Here is a 13,533-nt window from a genome sequence, read left to right as displayed (position 1 = left end):
TATACGATTTTACGTTGCTATCCAGTATACACATCTCTCTTTCTATTGCGGAGAATACCGACGATAGTCGATGTATCGGGATTGAGCACGCCCGTTTTTAAACACGTCCAAGATGGCGACAAGCAGACGAGAAATTGCGATTAACGGCGAAAATAATAAATACCATTCAAATTAAAAACGAATAATAGCATATGATCATAAGGGAATAATGTAATGCGTGTGTCAATTAACGCAACATACTACGTTTGAGATTTAAAAAAACACAAATATTTATCAGAAATCTGCACAGTGAATGTGCGTCACGGAAACGAGTGTTGAAAAATTGAAGTTTAGTCTACTCACAAACTTAGAGCATTTATTGTAATAAGATGAGTATCGTTCGAAAATGGAAAGAGACAAACATGATTTGATTTATATGTTAGTTGATCTGTGTATAATCAGATTCATATGCATATTCTGCTTTATTATGTTTGTTACGCTGTACAGTTTAATGAAATAGCATTGAACTGAGGTTGTCAAGTGCAAGATATTGAAAGGTAAACAAATAAAATATATTATTCTAACTCCATTTAATACATCATTAACACAACAAGAACACTAAAGGATGTTTGTCAATATTCGTTTATGTTTTCCCCTTATGATATTTAATTTAAAAAAATACTGAATTAAATTAATAGCTACTCTTAAAGAGCTTATGATCAAATGGTGTATTTAAGAATCTATAGATTATTGCAAGTTTAATATGCATGTGGATGGATATTATCTAAATATTGTCTTCATTTTAAGACGACATTGAAGCAGCACTTTATAATATAAAATGCTGTCAAACATGCACTTAAAAACAATTTTAATTTTGTTACTTATATTCATATGTATAATGCTTAATGTCTACAAATTTCATGGTTTATCTTGTTTTTTTTCCAATTTCATGGTTTATCACGCTAATTTTCCCAATCCAAATGGCACAGGCTGTAAAACATCAAAGCAAAAAAAAATCAACTAACAGATTTTATTATTAGCAAGTAAATTCATCTAATGTTTTATGTACCGTTAAACTGATATGTGACCCAGTCATGGTGTTTTAATGCTCAAAATGATTAAAAAGTTTAAAACTACTGACAACAGCCCCAAACTACTGACAGATGCCCTCCATACTACTGAGAAGCAATTGGTAGGGTAAACAGGTCTGGTAAGTTATTTTGAGATTTTAAAATCATTTGGCACATTTGTTCACCATAATTGGACAGTGTGTCAAGCGAAAAAAATTATGTTGATATCTCCAAGGTCAAGGTCACACTTTGAGTTCAAAGGTCAAAATGGCCATAAATGAGCTTGTCCAGGCCATAACTATGTCGTTCAGTGTGAGATTTTAAAATCATTTGGCACATTTGTTTACCATCATTGGAGGGTGTGTCGTGCGAAAGAATTACGTTGATATCTCCAAGGTCAAGGTCACACTTTGAGTTCAAAGGCATGCTTTTTCCGCTCCATTTTGGGAATACGCCACACTGGAATTTTGGGAATTTCCCGTCGTGTAAAACCCCATTTTGTGAAAAAAATTATTCGCAAAATTGGCTCAATTGGGAAAAATTATCGCATGTAAATAGTGTTTCTTATATTTCAAAGAAGCCGTTAACTGGTAAATAACGACTATTTTGATAACTTAACTTATTTTTAAAATTTTACAAAGTATTATGAACATGTGAGATAAGTGCAGGTTTTTTAATCTGAATTTGGGGAAAAGGCCTGGCCTTTTTTGAGGTGAAAAAAATTGTGTGAAGCGCCGGATTTTGAGGAAAATAAGGAAAGTCTTAAATAATCATTAACATATTTTACAGATTTTAAAACAAATTCAAGGCAACAGATAATTTAATTATGCAACACTTTCTATTTTTCTACACCGGATCAGGTTAACTTATATATTTAATTTTTTTTTTTTTTTTTGGAATTGGGAATATTTTTTTTCAATTGGGAAAAAAACAACCAGATTTGCATTGGGAATGGGGCCGAATTTGGGACCCGTGGCATAGGGCGGAAAAAGCCTGAAAGGTCAATAATGGCCATAAATGAGCTTTTCCGGGCCATATCTATGTTGTTCATTGTGAGATTTTGAAATCATTTGTTCACCATCATTGGACGGTGTGTCGCACGAAAGAATTTTATGTCGACATCTCCAAGGTCAAGGTCACACTTTGAGTTCAAAGTTCAAAAATAGCTATAAATGATAATGGCATAATAATTCTTTAAAATCGCATAAATTAGCTTCTCTTGTTTTGTAAAGACAGCATGCAAAATAGTCCGCGACAAAGCTCTAGTTAGGTTTTAATGAAGAAAAAGTTGTAGCCAAATAGAATTTTCTTTAGCCAAATAGGTCAATTTGTAGCCATTGGCCAATTTGGTGAATGGCAGAGTAAGCCCTGATATTTTGCCGAATTAAGCTGGTACCGGTACTTTTTCCAATCGGGCAAAATAAATCGCTTATGTTAGCAAAAACTCGACAACACTGATTTCCTAATTTTGGTTCAAACAGCGTGATTTTTTGCAATGCAATCCTATTTTCCGCAAAATGGTGAAAAAAACATTGTGAATACTGATATTTTACTGCAGTTTAAACATCAGGTGAAATATCAGCATCATATTGTAAACATTATCTTGTGCTTTCTAAGTATGTTTTGACTTTTTTGAGAGTTGATTGAACAGCCGCCCACAAAGTTTTGCAAGTACAAATTTCTGTTATGTTGAGCCCTGGATAAAAAACCTTTTATCATCTTTGCATATGAATGTTTGTTATGTTGATGTTCCCCTGATGTTTCTTATGATGACAGGCAGCAGGATGACTATCAGATTGTGAGGAAGCTTGGTCGAGGGAAGTACAGTGAAGTTTTTGAGGCCATCAATGTCACAAATAATGAAAAATGTGTCATCAAAATATTAAAGGTAAGTGGATGTGTATTCGTTCTAACATCTTATAACAAATTCAATCTTCGATAAATCATGCTGACAAAGTATCAGTCTTCGAATTAGCCTATAAGCTTGTAGCCCGAGTCGATTCTTGGGACGGTCGGTCGATCATAAATGCATATTAAATAGCCCGACCGGTCGATTGAATATTTTAGCGTAAAATAATAAACAAAGTGAAAAAAATACATGAACACCAGTCAGCCACTTTGGTTAAAGACAGAATCAATGGAAGTAGTCGGTACAAGTCGTTAGCCAATCAACACGTCTGAGTTCCACTCTTACGGAAACTCGGGAGATGGACTATTTTATTATTGATTTTTGATTGGTTAGCGGATAGAAAAACAACTGACGACAAATCTTCGCTACTTTCCGAAAATCGTACAAGTCAGTAAACGTTGCAAATGAAAAAGTTGCTGACTTGAGTGATCGATGAGCAAAATAAAGCACTGCAATAGCATATATTTAAGCAATATGTTAACAAAATTATATTTTTAACCAGGTTTTCCGAAGGAAAAAACTGGTTATTAGATTGGCGAATGCGGGCGGGCTGGCTGGCTGGCGGGCTGGCTGGCGGGCTGGCGGAATAAGCTTGTCCGGGCCATAACTATGTCGTTCATTGTCAGATTTTAAAATCATTTGGCACATTTGTTCACCATCATTGGACGGTGTGTCGCGCGAAATAATTACGTCGATATCTCCAAGGTCAAGGTCACACTTTGAGTTCAAAGGTCAAAAATGGCCATAAATGAGCTTGTCCTGGCCATAACTATGTCATTCATTGTGAGATTTTAAAATCATTTGGCACATTTGTTCACCATCATGGGACGGTGTGTCCCACGAAAGAATCACGTCAATATCTCCAATGTCAAGGTCGCCACGACTAAAAATAGATTTAAAAAAAAAAAAAAACTTACAAAGGGGGTTAATTTTTTTTGGTCATTTCAAAAGTTCAGTTTGAGTTTTCTCCCTTTATCAGATTTTTTTTTCACAATGAAAACCTGGTTTTGTGACAATTTTGTCCCTTGTTATTACGTATTTGCTAGGTAACTGGTTTTCATTTTTTCTTGAATCATACGATATAACATTTCAACTTGATTCAAAGCACTTTCATATTCTCGGACTGTAATTTTCCGATACAGTTTTTTTTTGGTCGATTTAAATTTATTTTCGACATTCTTTATGAAAATGTCTATAGAATGATGAATACACATGCGGTGATACGGATGGTATGATTTATAATATTTTGCTTTGTTTTCACCAGAAATTGCAACTAGAAAGACTAAAAAAGTACAATAGGTTCAGGGAATAATCTAGAATTTACTATCTATGTGTCCCTGAACTCGCAGATTTTAGACCAATGTAACCCAGGCCAAAATTTATGAGTCCACCTTGATAAAGAATGGGTCCCAAATTTTTAAAGATACCAAGAAGTGAAGAAAATATGTCTAAATCACACTAGCTCAATATCTTTACTTGAATTAAACTTTTAATAATCGCAAAAAGGTGTTGAAACCCAAAAAAAACAAATTCAGAGTTTTCACTATTTTGTTTGCCTTCACATAGGCTATAACATTATCTGTTACATGAATGTAACCTGTTATAACATTTCAACTTGATTCAAATCGATGATAATATTATTGTTAACATACGAATTGCGAGCTTGATTATATTATTGTTTACGTCGAATTGCGAGCCGTTAACCTACCATTATTAAAGTTTAGATTTGTTTGTTTTGGATTATTAAGCTTAAACACCTTATTTCGGAGGCATTCTTTCTGTATTATTTATGACTAAGTTACACAAAGTTAAAGCAGGTTTTCATCCGGGGGCTCGAGAAAATATAACACATTCTATTTTAAAGGTCGATTCTAATTGGTTCGTATTATACATCAGCGGCTCGACTAGAGCCAATCAAAAGACTTGCTGGAGCCTTCAAGCCTCATTTGGTTAAACTTAGCGTTCATTGCTACACTTTTGACTCGTACACAAGATGGTTCGTACCTATCGTGATTCGCGTATGCATTAACGGATACAGTTCAGCAATGCGTCCAAGTGGACGCACATATTTCAAAACGATGCGTCTATTTCGATATTTGTGAGTCATAGACGCGGGACGCACATGGAGATTATTCCCTGTAGGTTTGTGCTCAGGGCGCTAACAAAACTGTATGAAAATTGTTTCACGATTTAGGACAAATGTCCTGAAAAAAATTGACCATTTAGCCATTTGAGGAAACCTGTCCTGAGGAAATTGGGGCCAATCTGAAACACTGAGATATGGAGATGTCCGGAGAGCATGCCCTTGCTGTTGTTATCAAAAATAAATAAAACAGTCTGTTGAAAATGGGACAGGCAAATGTTTTTACTCATTAGAAGTTATTTCTGATTGGAAATGAATATTTTTGTTGCTACGAGCCAAAAAAGTCATAAAATGTATGTTAACCTTTTCGGGCTATTGAAACTGTCTTCGGGCTATTAAAAATTCTATCTGATTAGCCCGAAGGGCTATTGGTCTTAAATATTTAGCGTGAAGACTGCAAAGTATACAATGTTTATGAATTTGTTGTTATTTGTAAGCATAATATTGGTAACCAACAACCAGACTTGTAGAAAGAAAACAATCCAACAAACCCAAGGAGATAGATAGGACCATTGCCCCCATTATTTCTAGCTAACTTGAGCAGTGGTTTCACTGGCCCAAAAAAAGTTGTCGCTACTTTTTCGCGGCATGAAAACTGTCGGTTATTCCAACCTTATTAATAAGAACAATCATTTAAAGAAACCTTACTACATTAATGTCATTGACTATATTATCACTTTAAAAAGTATGTTATTCAGAGCTCCAGATAAGGATTTGTGAAATTAGTAACGGTACTGCCACTGACAGAAAGACTAGGAGTAACGCTTAAAATCAATTAGTACCTGTACTACCATATCCAAAAATACAGGTAGTACTGTACTACCAGTGTTCTTGGATATTGAAGGGTGTATAACTGACTTTACAGAAACATTTGCAGCAATTATAATAAATATATGTAGCTTCTTAAACAGTTATTGTATAAGTTTTTTTTATTCTGAATTATGATGCAAATACAACTACACATTAAAACTCCTGACTAATACTATTTCTTCATTTTTCTTGACAAAAAAACACAATCCAACTAGTAAGCTAAGTAAATAAACACTTATTTCACTGTCTCATCTGTTTTCCATCGTGTTTTCTAACGTTTTAAGCCACCGATGCAATCAAATGGTTTAATATCGGGGCGATAATGTCTTTCTGAGTTTACCGATTTAATGTCAGGATGGTTAGATGACACTGTATGTAGTCATTATATGACAACAAAGTGTTGTTTTGAACCGCTTTCGGTTAAGCCGGCATTCCATTGCGCGCAGACATATTGTTTTTGACGGATTTACAAGTTACAGGAAATCACGCGACAGATTAGACAATACGATATGAACCCAGTCTACAACTTTTCGGTAATTTAAATTAACAAAAAGCGCCGTAACGTAAGAGACCAACAAATCACGCCGCGCTGACGCAGACGTATCGGTACGTCCCAGATTTTTTTCGTAAATGCGTAAAATGGATATTAAAGTCGTTATTGTACGTCCAGTTAATAAAAATAAATGCGTAAATCTTCAGGAAAAAGGCGTATTTACGGCTGTATGGCCCTTATCTGGAGCTCTGGTTATTACATAAAAAACAATAAGTACCTTCATAAAGGGCCAACTTATTGTTTAAAATAAGAATTCAATACTGCTACAGCAGCTGGAGTTTCACTTTTTTATGTTAATAAGCTTTATTTGTATATAAATAACATTTTTATGCCCCCCTTTGAAGAAGAGGGGGCATAATGTTTTGCACATGTCGGTACGTCCGATGTCCGTCCATCAGATGGTTTCCGGATGATAACTCAAGAACGCTTAGGCCTAGGATCATGGAACTTTATAGGTACATTGATCATGACTCGCAGATGACCCCTTTTGATTTTAAGGTTACTAGGTCAAAGGTCAAGGTCACGTTGACCGGATATAGTAAAATGGTTTCCGGATGATAACTCAAGAACGCTTATGCCTAGGATCATTGAACTTCATAGTTACATTGATCATGATTGGCAGATGACCCCTTTTGATTTTCAGGTCACTAGGTCAAAGGTCAATGTCACGGTGACCTGAAATAGTAAAATGATTTCTGGATGATAACTCAAGAACATTTATGCCTAGGATCATGAAACTTCATAGGTACATTGATCATGACTCGCAGATGAATCCTATTGATTTTCAGGTCACTAGGTCAAAGGTCAAGGTCACAGTGACTCAACTTAGAAAAATGGTTTCCGGATGATAACTCAAGAACGCTTACGCCTAGGATCATGAAACTTCATAGGTACATTGATCATGACTCGCAGATGACCCCTATTGACTTTCAGGTCACTAGGTCAAAGGTCAAGGTCACAGTGACATGACACAGTAAAATGGTTTTCGGATGATAACTCAAGAAAGCTTACGCCTAGGATCATGAAACTTCATAGATACATTAATCATGACTCACAGATGACCCCTGTTGATTTTCAGGTCACTTGGTCAAAGGTCAAGGTCACAGAGCCAAAAAATGTATTCACACAATGGCTGCCACTACAACTTACAGCCCATATGGGGGGCATTATGTTTTACAAACATGCCTTGTTTCAACTTGATAAACAACACATATAGCCAAAATAATACAATTATGTTAACATCAGTGTATTAAACAGTATGCTGCATAAATGTTTCAAACGAATTATTTAAACATAGAATCACACCAGTGTACATCATTTGAAAGGGAAAAAGAAACATAAAACATCAGAAAATAAAGCATCTCACTTCTAATTGTTAAACAGTTATATTTGGTCATTTGGACATGATATACATCAGCTTCTGTTAGTAAAACGTTTTCTGTTAGTGGTGGATGATTTCCATGTTCAATTAAATGAATGTTTTTCACGCCTATTTCCTGACAGAAAGGGCCCAGATAATGGCCACCATCCATTCTAGTTGCCTGAAATAGACAGAATTACGCAGCAAAATAAAGGAAATATTACAGCGCCCTCACACTACTTTGGGGAAAGGGGTCCGCAGCCCTTAGGAGGGGGAATTTTTTGTAAATGGGGGAATTTTTATAAAAAAACTACAACTGTGTTTAACTGTTATAAACATATATTTCTATATATGTGACTGTCTATAGGACAGAAAGGTGGACTTTTACTCAATCTTATGACTATATAACAGTAATTTAATTTATATGTGGGTTGGTTGGTAGGCTTTTTTTTCTTACCACAACACTTAATTGAATATTTAACTTAATGAGAATGTCATTATTTTCAGGTATCAGCAGTGTGAAATGCATGACGACATAATATCTAACTTTCAGATATAGTTCTTAATAAGAAAATGTTTGATCCAGATTGTCTTTCTCTGTAAATTTTTGTACAAAAAAAATATTCTATGAAAACTAAAGACTGCATCTTGAATAAAGCATTTATTGACTAGAAAAAATGTGAATGAAACAAAACATTAACAAAAATAACAGTTCTGAACGATTCAGACGCTTTCCGCAGTTGCGTAAATTTCGGACATAAAATTAGGACGCGGATTTTGTAACAGAAAAAGCTTTTGTCTATATCTGTAAATTACTGTACTTATAGGTTATTAGACGTTTCACTGTACAATACGGAGATATATTTGGGCGAGCACACAGTATGAAGTCATATTGGACGAGCCGTTAGGCGAGTCCAATATGACTTCAAAATGTGTGCGAGTCCAAATATATCACGTATTGCACAGTTTAAACGTCTAATAAGCTTTTTATTATATATCCCTTTCTTAAGCTCTTTGTTTAATGTTAATTTTAATTTTGAGTTTAAAATGCTTTAATTGCATCTATGCTATTGTCAAGACTAGCGCCCGTTTGAATCAATTATTGTACATTTGGATACTTTTTACGGTAACGGCTTTTATCGTTATAAAACAATTGCTTAGTGCACTTGTACTCAACTATCCAATATGGAAAAAATACAGACTTTTTGGATCCAATAACGGAATATATTGGACGGTCACGTGGTACATGTTAAGAATGCTCATTGGATGAATTTATTGGATATATAATAAAAATAAATATTCTTTGAAAACTGAAGACTGCATTTTGAATAAAGCATTTATTAATTAGAATAAATGTCAATGAAACAAAACATTAACAAAAATAACAGTTCTGAATGATTCAGACGCTTTCCGCAGTTGCGTAAATTTGGGACATAAAATTCGGACACGGATTTTATAACAGAAAAACCTTTTAAATCGGCGGTTAAAAAACTGGGTCAGTCGGGTAACCGGAAACAATACTTCTTTTTCGTTAGGACTATATTGGAGTCAATTTTCAACTATAAATCAGCGATTTTTTTAATATTTTTTGTTACATTTTCTGGGGGGGGGAAAATTCAGTTTTTTTTGGGGAAAAAAATATACTTTTCAGGTGGGGGATTGCAGCCGAAATTCGGCGGCAGATTTGATAGAATTAGGGTCCTGTATTATGTTAAAATCATGTGTGTCTTGGTATACAACAATGTCATGGTAGAATATTTGAGAAAAACATAAGAATATGAACAACAATATGTCTGCTGAAATTTTCTGAGAAGTTATGGAAATAACTGATCACCGATTTCTGAAAAACAATATGTTGGGTTTCCGAAAAACACGATGGTTGTGCCCAAAGATTTTGGTGTTACTGAATATTACAGGTTGATTAATGTATGATTTTGATTATCATTAGCTCATCTATTTTTTGAAAAAAAATTATGAGCTATTGTCATCACCTTGGCGTCGACCTCGGGGTCGGCGTTGGCGTCCGGTTAAGTTTTGCGTTTAGGTCCACTTTTCTCAGAAAGTATCAATGCTATTGCATTCAAACTTGGTACACTTACTTACTATCACGAGGGGACTGGGCAGGCAAAGTAAGATAACTCTGGCGTGCATTTTGACAGAATTATGTGCCCTTTTTATACTTAGAAAATTGAAAATTTGGGTTAAGTTTTGTGTTTAGGTCCATTTTATTCCTTAAGTATCAAAGCTATTGCTTTCATACTTGCAACACTTACTAACTATCATAAGGGGACTGTGCAGGCAAAGTTATGTAACTCTGACTGGCATTTTGACAGAATTATGTGCCCTTTTTATACTTAGAAATTTGAAAATTTGGTTAAGTTTTGTGTTTAGGTCCACGTTATTCCTACAGTATCAAAGCTATTGCTTTCATACTTGCAACACTTATTAAATATCATAAGGGGACTGTGCAGGCAAAGTTATGTAACTCTCACTGGCATTTGGACGGAATTATGGGCCCTGTATACTTAGAAAATTGAAAATTTTGTTAAGTTTTGTGTTTTGGTCCACCTTACACCTAAAGTATCATAGATATTGCTTTCATACTTGGAACACTCGCAAACTATCATAAGGGTACAGTAAAAGGACAAGTTGCATAACTCTGGTTGTCATTTTTACGGAATTATGGCCCTTTTTTGACTTAGTAACTTTGAATATATGGTTAAATTTTGTGTTTCGATCCACTTTACTTCTAATGTATCAAGGCTATTGCTTTCAAACTTCAAATACATTCATGCTATCATGAGGTTACTGTACCTGGCAAGTTGAATTTTACATTGACCTTTGAATGACCTTGACTCTCAAGGTCAAATTATTAAATTTTGCTAAATTTGCCATAACTTCTTTATTTATGATTAGATTTGATTGATACTTTGACAAAACTACTCTTACCTGACATACCACAATAGACTCCACCCAAACCATCCCCCGTGCCCTCCCCCCCCCCTAATTTTTTTTTTTTTTTTTAAGATCATCTCACAAATGACCACCACACCCTCACACTTTACCCACCCCCACCCCACCCCCCAATTTTTTTTTTAAACGGTTAAAAAACACAAATAGTAATTTTTATTATTTTATTTTTGAAATACCGTCCAACCATCGCACCCAAGAATCCCCTCCCCCCCCCACCCCCCCCCCACCCCTGAATGTTTTTTTTTTTCATTTTTTTTCCGCATTTTTGGAAGATAATGTAATAAATGTCCACACCCCCACACTATACACCTCTCTTCACTCCACCCCTCCCTCCTTTGTGATTGAAATTGAGAGTCCCTTCACCTTCCTTTAAAAGAAAATAGATGAGCGGTCTGCACCCGCAAGGCGGTGCTCTTGTTTGAGATTGTTATAACACTACGCGACCCGCGATTTTTGCCTAAATCACCAACATGCTGTGGTCATTATTTATTTTGTGTGAAAAATCACCGCGATCTCGCGCTTGTTATCACGCTTGGTTGAGCATGATCACCGCATATGCTATAAATAGAATCTCTGCGGTGATTCACTGCGTTCACGATCAAACACGGTGAAGTACGATTTTCCTACGTTACATGTATAATCTTCACAGCTATTATAGCAATATGGGATTATTATCATTGTATGCAGATATTAGAGAGTATCCGTTTTACAATTTCAACATATATTTCACACCCATGTCCCTCACAGGTTTTTTCTGTCTTTTTAAATGCCGTGTATAAAACAAAACCTAGCTGTAGAATACCGCATCTGCAGGAGTGATAATTGCGTTGATTATGCAATTAACAGTTTGAAGCCATGGAGAACTCAGAACTGATTTTAATGTAATAGTCGTATTTTCCCCCCGAGTCCCTCGATTCCCCGATACATACGTTTCAACTGCCTCAATCGCATACATGCAACTTCTTCCGTCTTCTACAGCTGATCTCATCGCAAGATGGTCAGAGTGAAATCACGGCGGAATCAACGTGAATCACCCATTATTGCGGCGAATCACCGCAATTTGTCACGTTGGCCCTAACGCGGTCATGTAATATAAAGGCAAAAATCATGGTTGCGTAGTGTATTTCAAGGCTGATCAAACAACATTGTAAAATATGAAAACTATTATGTATTTAAGCAGTTTGCTGTAACCACTCGTAAAATTGTAGCTGATACAAGTTTTAATCTAAATTCTTATGTTTTCCACAAATATTCTACAACTCTCTTGTTGAATTCTAATACATTTATGTTTTAAAAGTTATATTTCATTGATTTCAGCCAGGTACACTGTCTATAACCTCGACAAAAAACATTCCGAACTTTTTGGTTTACGACTTTTATTTTCTAAATAAGTTGCATGCAGCATTGCATTGAATGTTATGCAAGATAAATGTTTCAACTTTCATGATTAGATGATTTCAGACTGTTAAATTCATTCAGAAAAGAGGTTTTGAATATTATTTAGTAACGTGTAAAGCGAGAATATAAAGAACCCCTTTGCAGTCTGCAAAACTAACTTTTTTGTCTTCATAGCCAATGTGGCTATGTAACTTTGAAAATGTAATAGCCAGAGGAAATTTTTCATAGCCAGAAAAAATTGAACTAATTAACAGTGACATTATCATGAAAGGATATCATTTGAATGATAAACACTGTAACGGTTATTTCGTTATTTCAAAGCTATTAATGACACACATTCAACCGTTTACTTAATTTATAAAAACCCTCGCACTATTATTTCATTTATTGGCGTAGAATGCAAGTTCAGTTTACAAAAAGTATTACAACATTTTAAATATGGGAGCCGGACTTTACACTCTCTATAACATCTAAGGGAGATCACTTATGATAGGAAATGAAGGGAAGTAACCAAGCGGTGTCACTGTAAATTTACACCTAAAAAGTGTAAATTGATGATGTATTAGTTTATTTTCTTGGATTTTTTTTTCATTGCAATTCAGGCGATCTATATATTTAATATTTCTATTGCCAGAGCCAAGATTTCATCGCATTTGCGATCAGGCGATGGGTTAATTTTGCAGACTGCCTTTGTTTACTGCTGATTTGAGACATTTGTGAGTTGCCTCTCTCGTTGGTTCATGCTAATGTGATGCAAATTATGTGCAAAGTAGTCAGCTTTGTAAAAAATTTGATTGCAAAAAGTGTCTTGTTTGTGTAATAATAAAAATGCTTAGACAATAATTTAATGTTTGTTTGCTTTTCAGCCAGTGAAAAAGAAGAAAATCAAAAGGGAAATTAAAATATTAGAGAATTTGCGAGGTGGCACTAATGTTATAGCATTATTGGCCATTGTAAAGGACCCTGTGGTAAGCGTTTCAGTTTCCCATTAGGTTTTTATGTCCCCGGTAGGGTGGTGGCATATAGCAGTTGAACTGTCCGTCAGTCTGTCTGTCCGTCAGTTTGTCCGTCCATCTGAAAACTTTAACATTACCCATAACTTTTTCAATATTGAAGATAGCAACCTGATATTTGGTATGCATGTGTATCTCATGGAGCTGCACATTTTGAGTGGAGAAAGGTTAAGGTCATGCTTCAAGGTCAAAGGTCAAATATATGGTTTCAAAGTGGCACAGTAGGGGGCATTGTGTTTCTGACAAACACATCTCTTGTTATTCCCTCACAGAGTGAGAGGCATGAAATATTGCACTTGTCTGTTTGTTGGTGTATGAAAAATCT

General features: G+C 35.2%; 1 protein-coding gene across 1 annotated transcript in view; it reads left to right on the top strand.

Annotated features, from left to right (window-relative positions):
* The window catches only part of LOC127843996 (casein kinase II subunit alpha-like), a 154,509-nt gene that overhangs the window by 16,013 nt on the left and 124,963 nt on the right, over nt 1-13,533 (top strand). Inside the window, exons 2-3 of the mRNA XM_052373958.1 lie at nt 2,826-2,937; nt 13,062-13,163. Coding sequence (XP_052229918.1) covers nt 2,826-2,937; nt 13,062-13,163 — 214 coding nt within the window. The remainder of the gene's footprint in view (nt 1-2,825; nt 2,938-13,061; nt 13,164-13,533) is intronic.

This window comes from Dreissena polymorpha, chromosome 9, assembly GCF_020536995.1.
Source record: "Dreissena polymorpha isolate Duluth1 chromosome 9, UMN_Dpol_1.0, whole genome shotgun sequence".
NCBI classification, from domain to species: domain Eukaryota; kingdom Metazoa; phylum Mollusca; class Bivalvia; order Myida; family Dreissenidae; genus Dreissena; species Dreissena polymorpha.
This window is presented reverse-complemented; position numbering and strand designations above follow the sequence as displayed.